The sequence below is a fragment of the Macaca thibetana genome, chromosome 5 (assembly GCF_024542745.1).
Source record: "Macaca thibetana thibetana isolate TM-01 chromosome 5, ASM2454274v1, whole genome shotgun sequence".
Taxonomy (NCBI): domain Eukaryota; kingdom Metazoa; phylum Chordata; class Mammalia; order Primates; family Cercopithecidae; genus Macaca; species Macaca thibetana.
The window spans coordinates 171,834,431-171,860,357 of NC_065582.1; the positions used below are offsets into that span (position 1 = coordinate 171,834,431).

General features: G+C 33.7%; 1 protein-coding gene across 7 annotated transcripts in view; it reads right to left on the reverse strand.

Moving 5' to 3' along the window:
* Nucleotides 1-25,927, reverse strand: part of CPEB2 (cytoplasmic polyadenylation element binding protein 2) — a 66,195-nt gene that overhangs the window by 2,646 nt on the left and 37,622 nt on the right. For 4 of the 7 annotated variants that reach the window (XM_050791647.1, XM_050791646.1, XM_050791644.1 and 1 more), the window contains 7 exons: nt 24,616-24,639; nt 15,050-15,220; nt 13,359-13,448; nt 9,087-9,205; nt 8,335-8,449; nt 5,334-5,515; nt 1-1,357 (listed from right to left, as the gene is read on the reverse strand). The exon at nt 1-1,357 is cut by the window's left edge and continues 2,646 nt beyond it. In XM_050791647.1, the coding sequence (XP_050647604.1) occupies nt 1,130-1,357; nt 5,334-5,515; nt 8,335-8,449; nt 9,087-9,205; nt 13,359-13,448; nt 15,050-15,220; nt 24,616-24,639 (929 nt within the window). In that variant the 3' untranslated portion in view covers nt 1-1,129. The remainder of the gene's footprint in view (nt 1,358-5,333; nt 5,516-8,334; nt 8,450-9,086; nt 9,206-13,358; nt 13,449-15,049; nt 15,221-24,615; nt 24,640-25,927) is intronic. The other 3 variants (XM_050791649.1, XM_050791648.1, XM_050791645.1) reach the window with 1 other exon arrangement.

The following is a 25,927-nucleotide window of genomic DNA, read 5'->3' on the forward strand; positions in this document are numbered from 1 at the left end:
AAATCAACTTTCTTTAGAATTCTTGTATTTTCTTTTGCTCATTCTTTTATCTATACTATATCACTGCACATGAATTAGAACCGCACGTCACAAAATTGCACAGGGATTACAGATATTACATCCAGTCTGCATAAAATCGAATTCCACTACTGACCAGATCACAAAATGGCTGCACTCTCTAATCTAAAACTAATTTGCATATTGTACACATGTAAGACGATTTTTTAAACTTGAAGTCACAATAATGCATGCAAGTTTGCTTTTTTAAACAAATTTTATAATTTGTTCATGCTACCTAGATTCAAGAGAGCTTTTTTGAACATTTGCAATACCTCACCTCGTTAGTTAATAATTCTAGTGCATGCATATGGTGTATACAGGTAAGTAAACATGCATTTTTTTTCACATTCTAAAACTATGGCAGTTTAGGCCATATTGTGCTGCCTGCATTTTATCTGCAATGCAGTGTGTCTCTAACGTTTTCAGTCCCGTATTAATAGGTGGCATTTACACATAACACCTATATAGCAGCAAAGCTAATACAGCTTGTGATTAAAAATGTTTAAAAATAGCTAATAAATCAGATTATCTTGAGGTATTATTTCTTGCAAGTCAAAATGGAGAGCAAAAAAATCAACCCTAATTTTTAGTTTATGTATACACTGAAAATAGCAACAATAAAAATAAGCATTTGTAGCAGACATATTCCATCTTCACTATTATTTTGCTACCTTTGGTAAATTACTGGGGCAGATCTTGAAGTTAAAAACCCATGTTTAGAAATAAGTGCACGCTTCCCCCACTATATAGCAGCAGACTGTGTTGCCCCTACGCAAAACATTCTCATATCTAATTTTAACTTTACATATAAAAATAACTTGGAGAAAATACAAAAAAACATTTTATTTTAACATGAAAATATCACAAAAATTAGTAAGCCTGAGATGTAGGGTTTTGGTGAAAAACAAGAGGCTTGTAGTGTTTTGGCTGCTGATAAAGATGCATGTATTGATAGCTGGGGTGAAAAGCAGAAGAATGCACTTATTTCTTCTGCATGTCAGTATCTTCAGACACAGTAAGCCACATGCACCCTTTCTTTCCTTGTTAAACAGAGGCCAGTTTGCTATTCTTAGTTCCAGCGGAAGTGGATCTGACGTGGGCGATCAGCACCTTCCTTTACCAATGGCTTATGGAACTCACGTCCAGCACGAGAGTGGATATTTGCCCAACAAAACTCACAGTAATACTGCAGGCAAGTGACATTGGCACAAAAAAAGGGAGCAAATTTTCCACCACAGCGTGCGCCCTGGCATTCATCACACATCTGGTCATCCAGCACATATGGCTTTACCTCCACCTTGAAAAAAAAGAAAGTAAGTCTCATTAGGGTCTGCTTCAGAAATCAAGTTCTGTAATAACTTAAAATGTTTCTATAGAGGAAAAAAAGGACCAGCATTAAAAGCTTAGGAAATGGGCAGTTTCTCAAGGAAGGAGCTTTACCGTGTAGTAGGTTAAAATACTTTAAAAATCTACAAAAAATCTGATTTGCAAAACATTTCACTCTCACCTTTCTTGAATAACATCTTTGAAACACCTGTGTCCTGGTATTTTCAGAGTTGGGGGAGATTGTGAGTGAAAAACAAAAGAGATCTCAAGTAGCCATGGAAGACAGTTTCCACACCTTTTTCCCTCATTCCAGTATCACCTGTGAGATGGCAGAACCCGAACAGCCACTGATTAAGGCAGCGCTTCTCCACCGCAGGTGCGAGTCACACTCTGCTTGGAAGTAAGTGGCACAGACAAGCCAGAACTGTGGAGAATCTTACAAAGGGCATGCCTAGACTTCTGTAAATTTGTAAGATATAAAGTACAAGTCCTGTTGTGAAGGTCTGACTTGGCAGAACACTTCAGACTGGAGTCAGCTCTGAATGATAAACTTCTCCACCTCAGTTTCCACATCTGTCAAGTGGGAATAACAGATCTTGTCTCAGAGTTGTGAGGCTTAAATTGTGAATGTCAAAGCATAAGACAGTGCTTGGCACATGGCAAAATATTCTCTAAATTAGTATTATCTACTATTAGCTGCAATAGCCTTGCTTTCCTGCTTGTGATAACTTTATGAATGGAAGGTTTTTACCGTTTGGCTGAAAAGTGCCAGACAGAGTAACAGCTCAGCTGTTCCTTAGGAGACAACAGAACACTGAGTGTTCTGAAAGACTGGATTGAGATAAAGTAAAGGTTGCCTATAGTAAAAAAATAATGACCCAACAGTTTGTATTCCGAATGTACTCTACTGAAATACTTGCATGAGTGCAGAAAATGAATATAAGGATACTTTCTGCAATATTATTTGTAAGAACAACAAACTAGAAACAACCTAAGAGTTGATTAAAAGAACTGTAGGATGTTCATTTGATAGGTCATGGAATTACATTGTTATTTATATTTCATTCATAAGGATTAGGATAAATATATTTTATGTATATTCGACACTTGGCTTTTCTGAATTGCTTGTTTGTATCTTTTGCATATTTTCTTGCTGGAGTTTGCTTTTTAAGTTGATTTATGAGTTCTCTTTCGTCAGTTAAGAATTTTTAACCTTTTTCCTAGTGGTTTTACAATCTTTAACACAAATTTTTAAAATTTTTATGCTTGATCTTTATCTCTCAACTTTTTCCTTTATGGGTTCTATCTTTTCTTTGCCAGGCTGCTATTTTTGATTCATTATCTTCACTACAATTATAGTTATAATAAAAAAGAACATTATAACGACTAAAGAATAAATTAAGGTAGCCGACAGTTACTGGATTTCATCTCACTGAATTATAAACTCCACGAACAATGCGACAGCACCCATTTGCACAACATTCAGTTCCCAGTGCCTAGAAGAATATCCAGCATGAAGTAGAAATGCTATAAATATATGCATAAATGCAATACATTTACATATGTTTTCTGGGTTTCTTTCTCATGGTTATTTCTTTTTTTTTTAAAATAAGATTTTAGACAAATTGAAACCAGGGTCTGTGATGTTTACTTCACTTCCATAATAATAAAGTGCCAGATGTTCAGGAGTTACATTTTAATATAAAACTGTTGAACGAAAATTTTGCAAATGCAGTGATTTCAATTATCTGTATTTTTAAAATTCTACATATTAGTTTATGAAGCTAACCTACTTTACTCAAAACCAGAGACTTTAAAGATGGAAAACTGAATTTCAAAACCTATTTTTCATTAATAATCTCTAATAATTAAACTCTTCTACATGCAAAACGAAGTTTCATTAACACTACACTTCACCTAGTCTTATTTTCTAACATTTACGAGAAATCACAGTGAATTATACTACTCATGAAATAACATACAAAAAAATACAATGAATTACACATCAGTGGTGACTGCTTTCCAGCTATCAGATAGGAACTAAACCACAGTATCCATGAGTCTAAAAAGTAAGTGGAATAAACAATTTTCATTCCCTCCAAATATGTATCCTGTGTATCTTTGGGTTGGCAGTTATACACTTAAATTTATTCCATTTTTATGGTTTAATAACCATATTCATATTGGAGAGATGAAAAGTATAAAGGTTAATGGTTTAATATTTCTTTGTATAAGCAATACTAGTGACTTGTAAAATATTTAAGGCTCAAATTCTTTCAAATACAGTTCAAAATTACCTTTGTAACACATATCTTATTACAAGCTTTTCTCTCAGGTATTTCAATCAATGCCTTTTTAAGAAGGCACAGGTATCTCAATTCATCTGCTCTGCAACTGAGTTGCTCTTTAAGAGTCAACACTCTGCTCCAAATAATTGGTCCTTCACTATCATTTCAGAAACAAAGAGGTATGAGGTATGACACTGTAACAGTCTTTTTCTTCTGCTACTGCACATTAAATACCATGACTATATACTATGTAAATAACGTCCCCTGTGACCTATTACCTCTCTGTAAAGTAGGGGATTAGTGGTCTAAACCACTGCTGTACATTTGTGTCACTTTTGGAGCTTTATCAACTCCTGTTGCCCTGGCTGCCTCTCAGACCAATTCAGCAGAACCTCAGGGGGTAGGACCCAAATGTCAAGAATTTTCTAAGTTCCCAGGTGAATAATGTACAGCAGAGGTTGAGAACCACATTAGAGGAACTCTTAACGTTCAGACAAGTTCAGAAAAGTTATGTATGCATGTCTTATCAAAGCAGAACACCTCCTCTTAGTTTTTTTTGGGCAACCTTTTAAATAGCAATGCAAACAAACAAACAAAAAGGAAACCACTCTGCATTTGTGAACTGAACCTATGCTGCGTTTCTTTTCTAAATGAGATGGTTGGGTAATTACATTGAGGACTACTTCTAGCATGCATGGTCTAGTCCATTGGTATTAATTAACCAGCCTCCCTGTCCCCAAAATAGTCTTTTAATGTGCCAAACAGCCCCAGGTTTCAAGAAACTGTTACACTGGGGAAAAGGAGTACCCAATCAACTTATATCTTCTATCTACTAATTTGGATATAAAAAATCCATTTACCCCCATATTCTTAATGTATTTCTGCTGTACTATAAACATGATTATTTTAGAATATGATTAGCTATGTATAGGAACTGTTCACAGATTTTGGCATAAAATAGATTTGTAAATGAATGCTAGTGTCTTTATTTTAGAAGGTAGTTAGTACTTGGAATTATTCAATAGGGTTTCAGTTATCATTCCTAGTACTTCTTAAAAGTTCTTATTGTGATGATTCAAGCAATGCTACTAAAAAAAATTTTAAGTTTAGGTCAATTATTTTAGAGAAATATACACAATGCATTTTTATTTTAGATTTTGTGACAAATGAAAACAAACATTTAAATGACACTCTCCGCCAAGTTCTATTCTAAGTGCTTGTATATATGTGAATTCATTTAATCCTCAAAATTACTGAGAAAGACGTATTATCATTGTTTTCCATTTTACAAGTGAGGAAAAAGAGGCATAGAGAAGGTTAATTTGTAGAAATGGGGTTTAAGCCCAGGCAGTCTGACTCCAATGTACAGGCTCTTAAAACCACCTCTGCCTCCATGGTTAGAATATTTGACCTTACTGGCTGATTTAAAAATTTTGACATGGCTGCACAATGATATTAATATTTTTATATTATACCTAAAGTTTAAAGTGTGTTCAGTAATTTTCCATTTCAAGGATATTTTTATATAATATCCTTTAAGACTTAAAGAAGTATAAAAACTAAACAGTGTTCGAATTGTATTATTAACTCCTTAGGGTATGAAGCTTTGGATCAGTACCTCATTATAGGACATAAGTTATTTCCCAATATGCAACTTACACGTTTATCAATATCACCATGCTGAAGCTGAACAAACCGAGCACTAATGGCAGCAATATAGCTCTGCTGATTGGAGAAAGCAACTCGCCCAGCACCTTTTGGGTATTTTAGCTCAGGATCTGTATCAATTCCTGCATAACAAACTCCACCATACAGCCGGTCCATGATCATAGCAAGTTCCACTTCAAAAGGAAAAGAAGTTTACATCAAATTTGAGAGAACACAGGAATCAACAATTTTTAAGTACTTTTTGTAAAACGTAAAAGTCAATAGTATATTATCATTTGACCAGGAGTAGAATGGCAGATAAGAGGCTATTGTTAAAAAGGAAGGGGATCAAGGATGCCTTTTTTTTTAACTATAAAGTGACTCACCACCATCACATCTACCCACTTACAGCACTAAACCTACTATATACTCTATCTTCTGACCTATAGACAAATAGTTCCATGCTCTTTCCTAAATCCAATCCTTTCACTTGCATACTAGATCCCATCCACTCTCACTAAGGACACTGCTTTAGCAATTCTCCCCTTTCCTTTCTATACAATCAGTTTTCCCCTTATACTAGATCATTCCCAAGTATACTATAATTTTCCTATCTTAAAAAATTCCCTTAACGCTTTTTTTCCCTCTTAGCTACTGCTCCATTTCTCTGTTCCCCTTTACAACCAAATTTCTCAAAGTCTGTTCCAGTATTCCCCCCAATTCCTCTCCTCCCATTCTTTATTCAACTCTTTCTAATCAGACTATCGCACCATGACTCCATTATAATTGTTCTAGCCAAGTCCAATGGTCAATCTATCTGTAAATAGCATTGAAAAGAGTTAATCCCTTCCTTCTCATTCAAGTATTTTCTCCATCTGGCTTCTAGAATATATTATCCCACTAATTCTGCTCTTACCTCACTGATAAATTTCTTCTGAGTCTTCCTTGATAGTTCATCTTAAACTCCTTAACTTTTCAATGTTAGAGTACCCTAAGTTTCAATCCTGGCAACACTATCTACACTCCTGGCTTTAGTAACTTCATCCTGTATCATAGCTTTAAACACCATCCAAGTTTTTAAGCTCCTACATTTTTATCTCTAGTGTGGACCTCTCCCCTGGACGACAGACTCGTATATGCAACTGTCTAGTGGACAACTCGATATTTAACAGGCACTGGCCACACTCAGTATATTAAAAATGGAACTCATAATCTTCCCCTATCCCATTAAACCTGCTCCAATGAGTTTCTGCTGATCCAGTTTGAAAGCAACAGAAAAGATGAAGTTGTCAAGATGTTTGGCTTCATCCTTTCCGTATTCTTCCCTTGCTCCATACTGTACATGCAATCCTGTGAACCTGATTTTCAAAACATATCTAGAGTCCAATCGCCTCACCTCCATCACTAACATCCTGATTCATGCTAACATCATTCTTCATCTGGTTCATGGCAATAGCCTTCTCTCTTTGCTTTTGGCCCTTGCCTTCCCAGCTTGTTTTTAAAACAGTATAAGGAGTGATTCTCTTAAAAAATATACCAGATACCACCATAAAAATACATTAAAAATATACCATATAGGATGGTTTAATTGAAATTTCTATTTGGGAGCTCTGAATGGTGCCATAAACTTGTGTTCAAAACCAAGACCACAATCTTCCCTCCCAATCTGCTCCTTCTCCAGTGCTCCTCCTATCTCAGTAAAAGGCATCACTGTCCACCCAGTGGCTTATGACTGAAAGATGAGATTCAGTCTTTGTGTTTACCTCATAAATATCTGTCACCTCTGTTCAGCTGGCTTTCTCCACTGCTACCACTAATCCAAGCCACCATTTTTTGTCTATCTCCTGGCTTGTAATAATAGGATGCTAAACTGGTCTGCCCGTATTTACTCTTACCTTGGCCCTCCCTCTCTCTGAGTCATTAAAGTGAACTTTGAAAACTGCAAATATGATGAAGTCTCTCTTTTGCTTAAAAACTCTTCAATGGTTTACCCTTGCTCTAAAGGTAAATACCAAGTTAGCCTATTAGACTTGTATGATGTGAATCCTGTCTACTTTTTCAATGTCTCCTTGTGTCCCCTCCCTCACTCTTTGTATCCCAACTCAGGCACTTTGGACTTCTTTCAGTTCCTCCAAAGCACCCTGTTTCTGTCCACTCAAGACCTTTAAATAAGCTGTTCCCTTTCTGTGAAACATACTCCTCAGAACCCTACTACCATCCTGATCCTACTCCTTTTGCCCAATCTTTATATGTCAGCTCAACTACAAATATCTTCAAGATATCAGACTTCAAACATCTTCAAGATATCAAATTATCATATTTCCTTGCTACATGCTCTTCTATTCCCTATGTACTTCTTTGTAGAAGTCATCATATTCTATAAGTATTTACATGTATGAATCGTTCTTTAACATATGTCTCTAAGACTGGGGAGAGGATGTTTTCAGTGATGGAAATCACTAACACTCTACACATGGTGCAGGGTACCATCTAATGTGAGCAAAGTGGGTATATACATCTACAATTATATTCCTATGTAACATATTTTGGTAGGTTTCTGGTTCCTAGTTATTGATAAACAGAAGTTTATCATCATTCACTTATCTAAAGTGCTACTTTAATGATTAAAATATAGATAAAAGAGAAAAAATCCCATATTTCTTTTTCGGATATCGGAATTGATCTACACAAAATAAACAAACCCCAAATACTCATATCTTAGAGAGGTACACCTAGAAAATCGGAATTATTTAGGTGGATTCTTATAGATTTGCTTGGCGTTAGCTACTGCACTAATATTGATAGATAAGCACTCAATTCTCCAGTTTGAGTTTCAAGAAGGGGTCTCAGAATTTGTTTCAAAATTCTGTAGTTAGCAGCTATTGGAGCATGAAGAATCTGCCCCTGCTCTGTCCAAGAGTGTCATGTACACAATAGCTTCCAAATGTTTATTAAATTGACTAGAACATATTTAAATGATTTTTTTAAACAAAATTGTTAACATTCTACTTACCAGCCCTTAATGGCCTAGGAACACCTCCAACAAAAATTGTTTTTCGGGGATCCAAAGGCTGAGAACCATCCATTACAAAATCACTATCACTTAAATTCCAAGGACGTATTTGAACCTATGAAGAAAATCACATTGAGTCTTACTCCCTTGATGGCTTATGAGAATTTTGTTTGTTTTTGCCAGTTAATAGTGATTGTTTTATTGTTTAAAAATTTGTATAGTGGGACCTGGAAACAAATTTTTTTATAACTTTTGATCTAAATACTATAAATCAGCAGTCCCCGACCTTTTTGGCACCAGGGACCAATTTTGAGGAAGACAATTTTTCCAAGGATGGAGGTGGTGGAAGATGGTTTTGAGATCAAAGTGTTCCACCTACGATCATCAGGCATTAGATTCTCATAAAGAATGTGCAACCTAGATCATTCACATGTGCAGTTCACAATAGGGTTTGCATTCTTATGAGAATCTAATGCCATCTCTGATCTGACAGGAGGTGCAGCTCAGGCAGTAATGCTGGCTTGCCTGCCACTCATCTCCTGCTGTATGGCCTGGTTCCTAATAGGTCATGGACCACCAGTACTGGTCCACTGCCCAGGGGTTGGGGACTCCTGCTATAAATTATCTGGATGTTTCAAAAACTAAAACTCAACATGATAGTTTAATTGTTCTTTTATTAATTAATAATCATTTCAAAACAATTTTTGAAAAATCTACATTTGTAGCCTGAAGTTCATGTGGTATTTACTTACTGGTTTGTCCTTAATAGTAGGGCTAGAAACACACAGATAGAGTTTTCCATCTTCTTCAATACAAGCATCAATTAGTGCCTGAACTGAGCTCTCTTCTTGAAAGAGAAGAAATGCATAGCCTGGAATAACCATTAAAAATGAGGCAGTATGTCAAGTCAAGTGATTTTACTCCAAATTTCAGTACTATTTAGAAAATACATGCTTTTGGAAAAAAAAACAAAAAAACAACTAGGACAAAAAACCATTTACCTTCTACAAGAGAACACAATATACTATGTAATACACATTAAAACAGATACTCAGTAAAGCAATTGGCTACTTTATATAGAACACTTGCTATCAGATATTGTACTAACTTACATGCATTATTATTTGATTCTCAAAAGTCTATGAAATACGATTCCCATTTTACAGAAGAAAAAAAATCAAGGTACTGAAGTCAGTCTCCTAGTAAATAGCTGGTTGAATAATTTCAAACCCAGGTCAGCCCCAAGGTCTCCCATGCTCTTTCTAGTAGTGATACTACCTTCTTAAAGAACTTGGTAGAATTAACCAGGTGAGTATATCTGGAGCTAAAGTTTGCTATAAAGGTCTTCAGGTTAATCCAAGTTCTATCTAGAGCATACTTTTAGACTGGAATACACTTGGAAAGGTCCAGGAAATCCCCTAAGCAGAGGAAACATTCCACAGTCTCACGAAAACTTCTCAATGATACTAAGAAAGCTACAGTAGAAAGGTTGGAATAAAATATGTTCCTTAATAAAACATGGGTCAGATGGATCAAAACTTTTAAATCAAGCCTCAACTCAGAAAGCAGTGGAATACATTTTTCAAACTGTTTGGAGACTATCTAGACTTGTAAACAACCAATTGCCAATCTTTAACAAAAAATCATGTATCCAGCCGACAGAATAGACTACTTATAAAAAGAAGGCATCAAAATTTACACAACAAGTTTACTATTATGTGATTATTCCCAGCAGGTGATAGCTATAAATGATCTATCCCTTATCTTGGCAAGATTTCTATGTGAACAAATGTACAGCATTTTAATCTAGTCCCAGTATGAAGCAGACATCAAGCAGGCCATGTATGTCTGTTCCACCATATAACAGGAAGTGTAAGGTCATGTTTTACTCAAGTCAAAAAACTCAGCTTATTGTCAACAATAGCTTTATGCCACAAAGGTCTGATGTGACACTAAAGTACTTCATTTTAATAAAATTAATAGCTGATTGTATAAAAAATACCTGAAGCCATTTCACCCTATACAAATGATTTCACCCTATATAAATACAAACTTCCAAAGGTAAGATTACACAGGATTAAAAAACATGTCTTAGATTTTTTACATTGCTAGAAACAATTTAAATATTCTTAAAAATAATGAAGCTTTTTTAAGGCTTTAATTTTGATACAAAATAAGGATCTGGGAACTATAACTATTTTGTAATAATGAAAAGGGTGTAAGACCAATTTACTGAAATAGTACATTAAATTCGGTCATTTAAAAAAAATTTTGATATTAATATTTTAATATTGCTAAATTTTAAAATAATACTTTAAATTCAATATTTTTAGTATTTCTCAATTTTTTTTATTATTAGAGAATAAATGTTTATATTACAAAAATTAAGCCATATCAGGTAAATTATGACTTACCCAATGCAAGTCATTAGATATTAAAATATTCTTAACAAAAACATACTATATAATAGCTTCTTTCGAATTTGTTAAAGCAAGCTAACAATCATGTAACGTGAAGGTTATCCACTGCAAAGGAAACTTATGTACATGTGTGGCTTAGCATCTAAGGGACTCTAGTCACTGCTGTAATTACAAGGTAGCTTCACCCACTGGATGCTTCTATACCAGTGTTTTCCAAACCATGGAAAATGCTGAATTACAGAAATAAAAAAATTGCTTGAAAGAACAAGGTTTGGGGATACTGGTCTTTGGAAATGGCTACAATTAACTGTAATTGTACCAAAAAAAGTATGAATTGCCAATGCCAATTTTATTTTTTCAATTAGAGAAACTACTACAAAACTACAATAACAATGATAGCAACAATAGCAATAAAGACAACTATTCTGTTTCACATTAAATTTGTTCCATCTCATCTTTCTAGGCTTAGAGTACACCATACCTGTAAGTGAACAAGTGGCTCATGCAAAAATGTGCATCTCTCTCCAGCCAAACAATTCCTAATTCCTTTTTAAAATTCTATTTCCATTCCTGCCTGGAACTCTGTTCAAGTACTTTTTATCTATCTGTATACAGTACCTTAGATTAATTCCAAACCTCTCAGTGAAGCTTTCCCCTATCTACTTGAAGTAATTTCTCCATCCTATAGTATTTTTTGTTATCTCATTTATTAGGCAGTTAACAATCTGTGAACTATTGAGAATATGAACATTCACAAAGGTGAATAAAGACACTATCTTACAGATCTTTGAAAGAAACTGACATTAATAAAATAATTACAAATTTTTAAAGTTGTAAAAATGTAATACTGCAACTGTGATGAGTGCTCGGAGTGAAAGACACAGACAGCACTAGGAGTTGGGCAGGAGGAGCCGACCTCATTTGGTAGATCCTCAGTGTCTTCTGTGATCAACTTACACTTAAGCTTGAGATACAAAAGATAAGTAGGGAATATATAGATAAAGAGACACAAGGAAGATACACCATCAGTCTAGAGATTATCATACATAAAAGCCCTGAGGCTGGAGAGGACAAGGCCAGTTTGTGGGACTGGAGGGAAACAAACAGTAGTAGTAGAAGAAGCTAGAAAGAAGATGAGGCCAGGCAGAGTGAATGCATTTTTCTTTTATCCTAAAAATAAGAAAAACCACTAAAGGGTTTATGCAGGTAAGTAAGGAATAGTACCATCCAATGAGTTTTCAAAGACTGCTGTGGCTGGACTATAGGAGAAAATTGGAGAGGGCTAGAGATGTGGAGAGACTAGAAAGACAGCTGAAGGAGTCAAGGAAGTGATGATGGTAGCTTGTCGAGAACATTACAAAATAACTCAATACTCTGAGTATTCAATAAAAATGGCATTTATAAAGTAAATTTTATGAAATGGCAAGATAGTAAAACTATGGCCAACACTAAAACTTAGCTAATAAGCAAACATCTCTATCCATGTGGAGATAATTTCCTCTCTAAACCAAGGTTTCGTGACCCCCAATAAACTCCAGACTACATGGAGAGAGGTAGATAGCTTTAATCAGATTCTTATAGAGGCCTAGGATCCAGAATCCCTACTCAAAAGATGCTCTTGATTCCATACATACATATAGATCTACAAGTATTAAAAAAATCATTGCATTATTCCATTTATCTAAAAAACTATTTGAACTATTAGTGGAGGTGCTATAATTCTCAATGGCAGAAAGTAGATACTGTACCTAGTTTTTATATGCCAATAACTTCTTTATCATGCTTCATTTCCCAGAGTCAAAATCAAAGTATTTAACAGTTCTATTGGAGTCTTTTCTCCAGGCTTGACAATTCACTAAGTCATGAAACTAAACAGTATGTGTGATATGCTTTTTCTAAAATTATATTTCAGCAATGTTTAAAGTAAAGTCTTAATCTTTGAACCTCCTCCTTTCTTTTACTTATTTCAGAGAATCTTCCATTAGCAATTCTGACTCCTTTCTCCTCTCTTCCTCTTGTTATTGTGGGCAGGATATACTTCCTCTCCCCACAGATGACTTGATCATGTGACTTGCATGTGAAGGTTAGCACAATTTGTAATTCTTGTCCTGTGGCGATCAGTCACAGTGTCTTCCTAGCAATAACTGACTAACATAACTAAGCATCTTCCTCAAGTCTTACATCTTTATATAACTGAAAAAAAAAATAGACCCAACTAGCTACTTTGTCTTTTATCTAAATTATTTATTCATCAACAGTTGATAATAATTTATACCGCTCTGCTGTTATCTAGAACACTTAATGTAAATCTTATATTTCAACTGTTCATAAATTTATATTTTATAAAAGACCAATCACTTCACATAGATCTTAATTTCATAATGCAGAGAGATCCTGTTTCATGTCTACACCCAAGTTACCTGGAATGATGCTTTAGACAGAGAAAATACTCAAACATTTGTTGATTTGAGTCTTTGAAATTATTATCAAATCATAGCAAGTTTCTTATGATTCCTAACTGGCTAAGTAATTGCTATTCTTTCTTTTGCTCTCATCTCTCATACAACCAATTTCCTAGCAAATATTAACAATAACAATCCTTACCTTTTGGTGGAAAATAGGACTTGCTTTCTGCTTTATGAGGCCAATCTACTACCAAAGGTCCAAATCTTCTGAAGCTAGCAGTTATTTCATCTTAAGAAAGTACAATAATATGCATTAGAAATTAGTTTCAGTGATTCGTTCTAAGAAATTCTGTACTTTTACTATGAAGATTTAACATTTAAAACTGCCAAATACCTTAAGATAAATTAGAATATAAACACTGGGAATATGTCTAATATACTTATTAAAATAATATGTCAAACTTAATAACAATTTTTGTTAAAATAAATTCATTTTTAAGCAGTACACTGGTTAGAATACTCAATTGCATGTGAATTTTAAAATTTTATATAACATTGTATGGATACTAATGACTTTATAGTACACCAAACCACAAATAGCACTGGATTGAAAAAAACGCCAACATTACGTAAGTTAAATAAAATCTATTACTGCTTCACAAATAAAATCATTTTATTATAGGAAAAAAAGGTCTGCTGAAACAAGACTTGAATAACTATAATGTTGAAAAAATATACTAGGGTCTGATACATGCCAGGTAGTTTCACTGAAATCCATATAGGTTACATCCAATTGCTATATCTTATGTTATTTCATTACATGGAAATCTTATGAAGATCAATACTTAAAATATGTTATTTCATTACATGGAAATCTTATGAAGATCAATACTTAAAATAAGTTTGTGGGTATTTGAATCATAACTAAAAAACATTCTAAAATATAAGAATGAGTGATACATTTCCCATAACCTCACAAATATAGTTTAATATTTTAAGTCTTCAATTAATTTTCTTTTGTTATAATTACACATGATCATTTTCACATACAATCATTAGTGTTTGTGAAATCCTAATTTGCTATTCATGTTCTGTTTCCATTTCCCTTTTGCATTTGATAGCCTCTTTCTTCCCTGTTCCTAAGAGCACATTTATCCTCAAAGAAATTAAACTTTTGGCCGGGCGCGGTGGCTCATTCCTGTAATCCCAGCACTTTGGGAGCTGAGGCGGGCAGATCACGAGGTCAGGAGATCAAGACCATCCTGGCTAACAAAGTGAAACCCCATCTCTACTAGAAATACAACAAATTAGCAGGGCATGGTGGCACACGCCTGTAATCCCAGCTACTCAGGAGGCTGAGGCAGGAGAACTGCTTGAACCCAGGAGGTGGAGTTTGCAGTGAGCCGAGATTGTGCCACCACACTCCAGCTGGGGCAACAGGGCGAGACTCCGTCTCAAAACAAAAAAAAAGAAATTAAACTTTCGATTACCAAGCATTGCAGATATAATCTTATGGTTGGTTCCATTTATTTCATTGTGTGTATGCATGCACACATTATGGTGATTTAAAAAGTTTCAAGTTTTATATACCTAAATATGTTCTATTATTTTAAAAACAAGTAGAAATGACCGAGGTCATGAAAATCTTATTTACCAAAAATGCTCGCAGTTACAAATATAAGATCTAAAGAAAAAAATCATAAAAAAGCTTTTGTTCAACTGTTTTCATATTTCAACAGGTGATAAAATATTTTAAAAGAAGAAAACACATTCTAATTCTGAAAATCTCCAGGTGGTAAAAACTTCCATAGTCCATTCACATTAAATTTCATATTTTTTTGTTTTTGTTAAAGCCCAAATCACCATGTTAATAAATATCTTAATAAATACCTTCATCAATATCTGGAGGAAGACCACCAACAAAAACTTTTCGAGAGAAGCGTTCTATTCGCTCTCCATTTTGATGAGCTGAATAACAGGTGGGTGAATTTAAAACTCCAACTTGATCACTGTGACCATCATCCAGCAAGCCATCATCTATTGGAAAGAGGGAAGAACGACCTAGAATAAAGAACAAATATAACCTGAATCTCAGATCTGAGAAAATGATAAATTTAAGTATAAAAATACCAATGACAAATTAAAAGACTTAAAAATGAAGGTGATGCAGGTGAACATAAAAATTAAGAGAAATTTAAATAGTATGTGGTTTTAATTACCTGGATTCAAGAAAGAAGCAATCTAAAAAGTGACTTAGAAATAAACATAGCCATATGTCAACAATTAAACTGCAAAAGAAATACTAGATCACTTCAACTTGTTATGAGCAAGAATTTGTTATAACCAAGAATCTAAGTTAGACTGGATATGCAACAGGTAAGACTTTTCAGAAACTGGTGGCAGAAAGGAAATGACACAGACTAAATAGATAAGGGGATATAATTTATAAAAAATCACTTGTAGACTACAGCAAGTAAGGATAAGGAGAACAAGTAACACTTGTATACAAGGTCTTGACCTAATTTATTACATGTGTGCCAATTATATGAAACGGTAGACAGGGCTTCTGCACATGTACAAACTAGAAAAGGGTGTCCCCTCTGGCACTTTAGTGCCCATTTGAGCCCACATTTCAGGAGGTAATCCTTGTATAGGGCACATCCTGTATAATCCTCTGAAGAAGTAATCCCCACTCTGTGGGTAATCCCTCCACAAAACTTAAATGACCTAATATACTCCCCGGCTGTCAAGGAATGTACATTTAGAAAGATCAGATGTATATATGTAACCATGGTACACATCCATAAGACAGCTTTAAAGTGCTCTGGAGGAAAGGAGTCTAATAAAAGGGGGATTTCCTAAATCTCTAAGTGAAATTAGATAGTATTTATGATAAAAAGGGAAAAATAGCAGTGCATAGTGAAGCATTAGAGAGGGTAGAATATCTATAGGTGGAAATATTTACAGGAACATGGTTTTCAGTAAATTTTCCTTTTTCCCAAGTGAAAGGAGAAACAGAAAATGTAGGAAAAATTGAACTTAAGAAATAAGGAATAGTCAAGGTTGGCTGAAATATGTTGGAAACAAGCAGAGTAAAAGCTAGAAAAGCCCTTTGAGGCTAGCTAGAGTTATTTAACGCTGAATGCCAGGCTAACAAGACATTTAGTAGGTGATGAAGATAATCAACTGGATGCAGGGGTTCAATCAAAATTATAACTTTTTCTGTGCATTAGGGAGAGTTAGTAAATATGGATAAGGTAGCTGGAAATGAGCAGATTAGAAGTTGTGCAAAAAATCCACAAAGGATGGATGGCAGTCACAAGCAAATAGGAAACAAAATAGGGAGAAAGAATGAAAAAGAGAGATCTAAGGAAGACTTTAGAAAATGATAAGAACCATTAACTGATATAAGGACAGTAAAGACCAGAAACTGGTATGAGAAAGGAAAATAATTTAAGCTTTAGATATGTAAAGTTTTATATGCTGTTAGGATGTTCAGAAGTAAATGTATAGTAGGAAGCTGAAAAGGAAGTGCAGAAAAGAAATATCATATTTCTGAGAAAATAATTTGGAGTCAACTCCACATGGGTTATAGTTTAAGGTCCTTCATAACATCAATGATAAACACTCCAGTGAGAAATGATGAGGACAGCTCCTCGGGAAACTTACAAGGAGGAAGCAGAACATTCAAGGAGCTAGAGAAAGGAGTGGTAGGAAAAGTGGGAGGGCAGCCAAAATATTACTGTACTAGAAGCACCAAAAAAGTAATAAAAGAACGAAAGAGCAATTAAGTAACAATGTGAAATATTAAGATAATTACTTTTAATAATGACAGTTGTTTTGAGGACATACATGATCTGTGAAGGTAGGTGTTTCAGGAAAGTTGGGTAGCAGTCACATTGTATGTATTTAGAGTTTTATTAAGTATAGAGATCAAATGAAGATTAGTTCTTAAAGTATATTAGATAAGGAACAACAGAGTAAGAATATGGACAAGTTGTTTTTCTTTCAATATTAACAAAGATTTTTTTGGATAGGAGACAATGGATATAATCTATAGCAGTGGTCCCCAACCTTTTTGGCAGCAGGGACTAGTTTTGTGGATGACAATTTTTCCACAGCAGGGGGATGATTTTGGGATGAAAATGTTCCACCTCAGATCATCAGGCATTAGATTCTCATAAGGAGCACACAACCTAGATCCTTCACACATGCAGTTCACAATAGGTTTCACGCTCCTGTGAGAATCTAATGCCACTGCTGATCTGACAGGAGGTGGAGCTCAGGCAGCAATGCTCACTTGCCCTCTGCTCACCTCCTGCTGTGTGGCCTGATTCCTAACAGGCCATGGACCAGTATCAGTTTTATGTTAGGTATCTGTCTACATATTAAACAAATAGGCCACAGACCAGACCATTTTATGTTGGGTATTTGTCTATATATTAAATCACATGCCATAGAGCATCTTGAAAAATATGACACATGACGCAAGTAATACAAACAAAGACAATTAGAAATGTGACAGCCTGAAAAGAATGGGTTGGGGATAAGAAGGAAGGGATCATATGCCTGTCAGAGTGAGGTAGCTAGCTACCTAGATGTTTGACATAAAAATTTAGTTTACAAGACACAACAACAGAGAGAAAGATGATATTTGATATAGGAAGCGAATTATTCTAAAGATTCAAATGCTGCTTAAATACGATGTTCTGAAAAATACCCGTGTTCACTGAGTAACTTTGTGAATATTGCTTAACTTTTCAAATACCTGTTATTAGAAATAGGAAGCAATATAAAACAAAATGTCAGTGTTCTTTGTGATCAACAGAAAGGAAACTCTTCAACATGAAACTATTTTTACTTAATAAAATGAACATCAAGATCCACTAAAAATAATATTAATTGTGAATAACTGGTCAAAGTTTTAAAGGTTAGACTTTAATTGAATAATTCTCTATTTTAAAAGGAATAAGATAAACAGCATGCATACAAACTTGATTTTAAGGGAAAAAATCACAAATCCAAATTCTATATTTATTTCAGATATACCAATTCTATGGAAAGTTTTTCACTTTAAAATGCCCTAACACAAATAAAAACTTAGCAGTGTCACAAATACAGTAAGTATTTAAATGTCTTTCTAACAGACATTTAAGTTGAGAAAAAATATGGATCACAAATACTTAGGGTCTACATAAAAAAAAAAAAAAAAAGAATGCGGTGACAAATCACACTATAAGCAATGCCAAAGAGAAAAGTGACCCAAAAATGACTCCAGTTTTTTGTTTACTATAATAAAATATTGCCCTTAGTATTCATATAACTAAAAACATCTATAATCTATGTGTCTATAATCTATTAACAAAGTTCAGCTAAACAAAGAATGTAATGAAAAGTTTAAGAACATTTAGCACACTAGCCATACTAACAAGAATCTTCACTGTTGGACAATAATGACTGCTTTTTTTCAAGAAGCCATAAAAGCTACAGATTTAAACACTCATTTAAAAGAATATATATCATTGACAAAGTATGACTTTTTACTTTGCCAATTATCCTTTTATCATATTTCAAATTACTATGACAATAAAAGGAGAACCATTAAATAAGTTTATGTCTACCACTGTAGTGTACTTTAAACATGCTTTCTAAATGATACCATACATATGTTTTCAGGTTCTTTCACCTCAAAGGAATAAAACTGAATGATAATGAAACACAACAAATTCATTTTGCTGGAATGCAGCAAAAGCCATGCTTAAAGGAAAATTTGTAGTTTTAAAAGCATATTAGAAAACAAGACATGCTTAAAACAAATCATCTTGTTTCTACCACAGAAAGCTAGAAAAAGAATAGCAAATAAAATAGAAAGTACGATGAAGGAAATAAAGTAACAAAAAGGAGATATCAATCAACATAGAACTTACAAACATTAAAAGATGAAAAAGGGAATGTTATTAGCCACTTTATGGTAATAAATTTAACAACTAGAGGAAACAAATCCCTTGAAAAATGCAGCTTTTCAAAAATGGCAGAGGGAGAAAAAATCTGAATGGTTATTTATCTATTAAAAAATGAAAATCATAACTCAAAAATCAAAATAAGAAAATATTCCAACAAAGAAAAATCCAGGCCTAGGTGGCTTTACTGGCAAATTAACTAGACTTTTGAAGAAGAAAAAAACAGCAATTTTATACAAACTCTTTCAGAGAATAAAGAAAGAGGAAGCACTTCACAACTTGTTTTTACAACTGCAATCTGACAAAAACATTATAAAGAAACTGTATACTAATGTCCCTCATGAACACAAATGCAAAAATCCTAAAAAATATGTTGGCGGAATGAATCCAGAAGTATAGATAACAAAGGAAAACATATCATGATTAAGTAGGGTTCACCCCAGGAACATAAGATTGATTTATCATTTTAAAATCAATTACTGTTAACTGTACCACATAAACAGACAAAAACAGAAATAGCATAAAATCATTTCCATAAATGTAGGAAATGCATCTGATAAAATTCAACAGCTATTCATAATTAAAAAAAAAAAAAAGCAACTCCCAGAAAACTAGGAGTAGGAGGGAATTTCCTCAATCCAATAAAAAGCATTAAAAAAAAAAAAAAAAAAAGAGTGAAAGTCTTCAATAATAAATTATCAAATGGCTTCTCTTGAAGGTTTGGAAGGATGTTAACTCTATTTCTACTCAGCATTGTACTACTGGAGGTACAACAAGTCAAAGAAGATGAAAAAAATAATTTAAAGTCATGAGTACTGGCAAAGAAAAATAAAAGTATTTGGTATAGACATAATTGTACATATAAAATTCAAAGAAATCAAACTAGTAGAAATAATTGTATTTAGGGAAGAAATGCAAATTCAATTTACAAAAACCAAATTATTTCTAAATGCTAGTAATAAACTGGGAAAAATTTTAAATATCATTTCCATATCTCATCCAAACCCACCAAATATTGACAAACTTAAGAAAAGATATGCGAGATTTTTACACTGAAAATGACAAAAAATTGCTGTGGAAAATGTTAATAAAATGAAATAAATGAATAAACAAAAGAAACCATGTTAGATGTAAATTCTTTCCAAATTATCCAATCTATAGATTGGATACAATCCATCCAAAATCTCAGCACACAGTCTTCTAGAAATTCACAAGCCAGTTCTAAAATTTATAATAAATCAAAGACCTACGAACAATCAAGAAAAGCATACAAAACAAACAAACAAAAAAGCCAAAGTTGGAGGATTTACACTACCAAGTTTCAAGACTCACTAGTTAGCTATAGTTATTGAGACTGTAAAACTGATATTAGAGTAGACAGACAAATAGAACATAAGAGTCCAGAAATGGGCCTACACATGTATAGTCACTTGATGTTTTAGTTCAATGTGGAAAAGTAAATCTTTTCAATAAATGCATTTCTAGTTGGAGGGGGAAATACATTTGATCCTTGTATCACACCATACTGAAAAATAAATCCAAGAAGGATCACAGACTTAAATGTAAAAGTTAAAACAATGAAACTAGAATTTCTTCATAACCTTGTGGGTAGTGATAATTTCCCAGGACTAAATGACACTAATGGTGAATGAAAACAATTGGATTTTTAAGAAAATTTAGACATTTTTCTGCTTATCAAAGATACTGTTAAAAAGTGGATGACAAACAATACGCTGCTGGAAAATAGGACAAAATATATAAACAACTCCCATAACGAAGAAAAACAACCCAATTAAAAATGAGCAAAAGACTTGTAAGGGAACTTTACAGAAGAATACAATGGAATGGGTTAGAAGCACATGACAAGGTGCTTAGACGCCATCCTTAGTCATCAGGAAACTGCAAATTAGAGCCACAGTGAGGGACTACACACCATCAGAATGGATAAAATTAAAAAGCCAACACTCGGCCGGGCACAGTGGCTCATGCCTGTAATCCCAGAACTTTGGGAGGCTGAGGTGGGCAGATCATCTGAGGTCAGGAGTTCCAGACCAGCCTGGCCAACATGGCGAAACAATTTTTGTAAAAATACAAAAATTAGCTGGGTATGGTGGCGCATGCCAGTAATCCCAACTACTTGGAAGGCTGAGGCAGAAGAATCGCTTGAACCAAGGAGGTGGAGGCTACAGTGAGCCGAGATCGGACCATTGCACTCCAACCTGGGCAACACAAGTAAAACTGCCAACACTGGGTACTTCACAAGATTGTTCCAAATAGCAAATCCTGGATCAACTTTAAAGCAGTATATAGCATACTGCATTTTCAATAATTCCTTATTTATCATAGCACATAAATCTGAATGACTATACATTATGAATAAATCAAACTTCTCTAATTAAACTTCCATCATTTGTCTCCCTTTAAAATTATTTCTCCTATCTTCTTGTCCCATATGTAATCTACTAACTCAAGCTTTGGGTTTACTTGCTTAAAAGGATTGCCTCCTGGGGCTTAGAACCATTAACTAAAATAAGTTTTTATTTCCATTACTAAAAATATTCTACATATTTTTATTCCTTCTGGAACACAGTAGCCCTTTAATCCTTTATTAAAGGAACTGATTGTGCTATAGAAATAGTTTAAGTTGAAAGGATCGAACTTAAGTTACACTTCACACCTCCCTTCACAACCCTCATCCTACTTGAATCCTGGACAAGTATGTTCACTCTCAGAATGGAATGGAAGAAACAATGAATACAAAATAAATACAAATGATAAGTAGTTTTCCATATTAAAGTCAGCTCCCCATGTGAACCCTTTTCCTTCCTAATGCTGCCCCCTAGGCAGCTCTAAAGTAGAACTCTTTATGGCTACCAGGGGACAGAGATACACAGTAGTGGCAGTAGGTTCCAACTAAAAAGCAGGGAAAGAAATCTCTGCTTTTCTTAACTACTACTAGCATAATTACATTTTGATTATTCCTAAAGTATATTTCATAAATTAATACCTAGAGCTAGCTTTAAAGTTCTTATTGAAATTATTAAGAAATTCAAGTACAAAGTCGTTTTGGTATTAACTTGATTTGACTGTAGTCAAGTGAGAAATCTTTTACATGAAAGAAGAAAAACAGTTCTTCCTGAACAGGACTACAAAAGTCAAAGTAAGAATGTCCCGTGAAAATAACTGTTCACCCATTATTGCACTGGTAGAAGAGCCACGACTTATTTTTAGCAAAAATTATATCAACTCAGTGTGACACATCCCACATGAACAGATGATAAGCAACTCATTTTTAACAAAATAATTCTAAACAAATGCAGTTTCTTTGATGGATCAAATCTAAAACATGAGGCTATATAAAAGGGGGTCTTTGGTGGTAAAAAGGTTATCAGTCTGAGGTTTGTTATATCTAGGATGGAACAGGAAAAAAACAGTAAAAAATAGGAAGAAAACCAGGTGACTAGCCATTTCTGAGTCATTCCTTTGGTATGCAGGTTTTTTAAAAAAAATCATTACTTACTGTTTCAGTGTACTTTAAAATTCAGATAAAATCTCTCAGTAGTTATTTCTAATGAGTGTGGCTTTCACGTGACTCTCACAATCAAAGTTTTAAAAGTAGACTGCTACTGTTCATAGAAGATGAGCTAAAAATTTACTAAGGCCATATAATCTGAGATGAAAATTCAGGCATTCATTCCCCCTTATGCTAAGCCAAATATGTGTGCCAACCGTCAGTTCTGTCCTAATGGAAGCTTTTATCAGAAGCCTTAAAACCATGTGAGAGTCTTCCTGCTTCCAATGCAGGAAGGCAGTTCTGAAGTCAAATAATTCTTTATGGCTTCTAGTGGATCGAGATATACAGGAACGAAAGCAGGTTCCTATATAAAAGCAGGGGAAAATTTTTGCTTTTTCTCAATATCACAATCATAATCTACAATTATTGAACTGAGAAGAAGACAAATAATAACACTACTTCCTAATACTTTGTTCCTAAAAACTTCTTAGGTCATGATATTTACATGAGAGTATATGAAATTAGACTAAACGTAAGCCACAACAGTTAAAAGATGAAAAATGTTTAACAAGGCAAGAATTCTGAATTGCTCTATAGCTTCAAAATGCCTAAAAATCACAGATTGGTAAGTGGGTTGTGTTTCAGAGAACTGAAGCTCCATTATTAAAATGGCATAGTGAAATAAGTTAGTCCATAGGTTTGAAAATAGTACTAAACTTCCAAACTTTCCCCACTTCTCAGCTTGCTACGTCTTTAGAAAAGTTGTTCAGCTTCAATTTTCTAAATCTTGAGTGTCTATCTCCTCTAAATTTTTAGTTTGAAAACTGAAGAACCAAAAGATTCAGTCAAGCATTTGAAGAAACATATTAAAAAATTAAGTTAAATTCAGATAATCTGAAATATAAAATTGGGAGCACTTAAGAATATAAAATACTAGTTTTGGTTGTCAGTCGTGGTAAATGGTTTTGCTTGTTTAAAAAGTCCACACATTCATGACTAGTTGAAAAGAAATGGAAGCACTAGCACATGTATATAAAAGTGATCAAAGGGCATTATTATTACTGTCTATTCTCCATAGCTTAAGGGAGATTTTTAGAGGTCAAATAAAACTCTTTTTATTCAGTGTGGCACTTGGAATAAGCCTAACAATATAAACATCATGATTTTTGCTCATTTAGAGAACAATCTAGTAGCATACTTTTGCTTCCTCTCATCCCATCTACTAGTCTGCACATGGCAAAAGGAGAAGCAGCTTCAGCCACAGAAAACATCAGCTGCTTTCCTAGGAAGTTCAATAATAGTCTTGCATCACATAGTCCTCTTTCCTTAGGATACCACACAAGAACTCTGTGGGGAATACTTTAGTGGGGGAGGGAAAGGAAAAAGGAAAGGGGAGAAGGTATGTGTTTGTGTGTGTGTGTGTGTGTGTGTGTGTGTGTGTGTGTGAGAGAGAGAGAGAGAGAGAGAGAAAGGGAAAGAAAGGGTTACATTCTTAGAAAACAGAGAAATATAAGCAACATTATTTCTATAAATCAGTGTTAACAATAATCTATTTGGTGTGTATTATTTTCAACTGGGTCAAGATAGAACTAACAAGCTAGAGTTGTAAATTATACATCATAAATATGACAGTTACACATTTAGAGAGTAGAAAAATCATACTTCATGCTACCTTCACTAATATTAAACATATTTAAGCAGACAAACTATAAATAGCATCTTTAAGAGATACAGAAATAACTTTAAAAACTAGAGTTAAATCTCAACAGTTTAAAAAGGGAAAATTTATTAAATAACCACAATTAGTATAAAAATACAGTTAGAAAGTTAAAGAGATTTAAAATTAAAAACTTCGACAAGTGCTCAAATCAAAATACAATTGTGAGTTTTCAGAGATTGCATGAAAAATCTAGAGTAATTACAACATTGATCAGTAAACCCAATTAGAAACAATTATACCATAGCAAACGGAAATGAATTACCTCGTCTTCGCCCATAACTCCTTGCTGCATGTAAACAAAGGACAAATTGTAAAATGTCAGAACTAAAAAATAAGCCCACATATACAAATATTTCTGACATGAAAAGCTATGTGGGCATCTGAAAATTAGTGCTACTTTGTTTTAAGAGCAATGACAAAGTCACCATATAAGATTTGCATGTTTTACCATTCTACAAAGGACTTTTATTTATAGGTAAGTATATATCATCTGAATCACATAAAACTCTGAAATGAACAATACACCATTTATTAGCATTTGTGTTAAAATTCACAAATATTTGTTTCATCTAATGATTTGATAGAAATATATAACACTGTGCAAGCAATAGCATCCCAAATAATTTTCCCAGTGAATGGAAACAACTTGAACTAAATGCTTATTTTTCCACTTATTATAAAGAATGGTATGGCATATATAGTCCAATAAATAGCTATTCAGATCCAATCCACATTATACCAAGCCCTGCATGGAAGTAGTGCTAGAAGAACAGATGACTGAGAAGATATACCACTATTAGACTGACACTCTGAAGCCTGTACAGATTAGACAGGATTAAGAAATCAACATTTAAACTTGTTTAGAGAAATTACTATAGCTAATAATGCTTTCCATCATTTTAATATATGGTATAACAGCTATCTACTAATTGTTTTTATGTCTACCTATGAGGTAAGAGGGATTCAGATACAAATTACTATGAACATCATCATAGACTAGTACATATGTTAAATACCATAGAAGTAGATAGGCATTTCTATCTATGTTACTTGCAGTGACATAATTCCTACGGAAAAACAAAAAGACTGTAATTTCTTTTTCATAAGAAACTACCAGTTTGATAAAATCCACAAATTGTTTTAAAGGAACTCCTCCCCACAAATTTGAATACACAATGAGTATTTTTACCCTGAAATTAAAATATGAAGTCAAGGCAGTAAACAAACAAACAAAAAAAGACTGTTAAAATTAAGATCTTATTTCATATTCACAGATTTTTTTAGGCCTGCAAAAAATTCAATAGTGAATAAATCTCAAGTAAAAATATGTACTGAAAGTTGTCAGAAACGTCTACCTAAAAATATAAAACTTAAAGATCAAAAGAAAACATTTCACATTATGAAATACATTCTCTTTTATACTAATGCTTTACTACAAGGAAATGTGTCTATAACACACTAGTTCCTCTAATAAAAAGTGGGAAAAACAACCTTGTCAACTCTTGGTCATTTAAATTCTAAGAAATAAGTCAATAAATATAAGGCTTATATCAGACCCTTTTATATAAAATAAC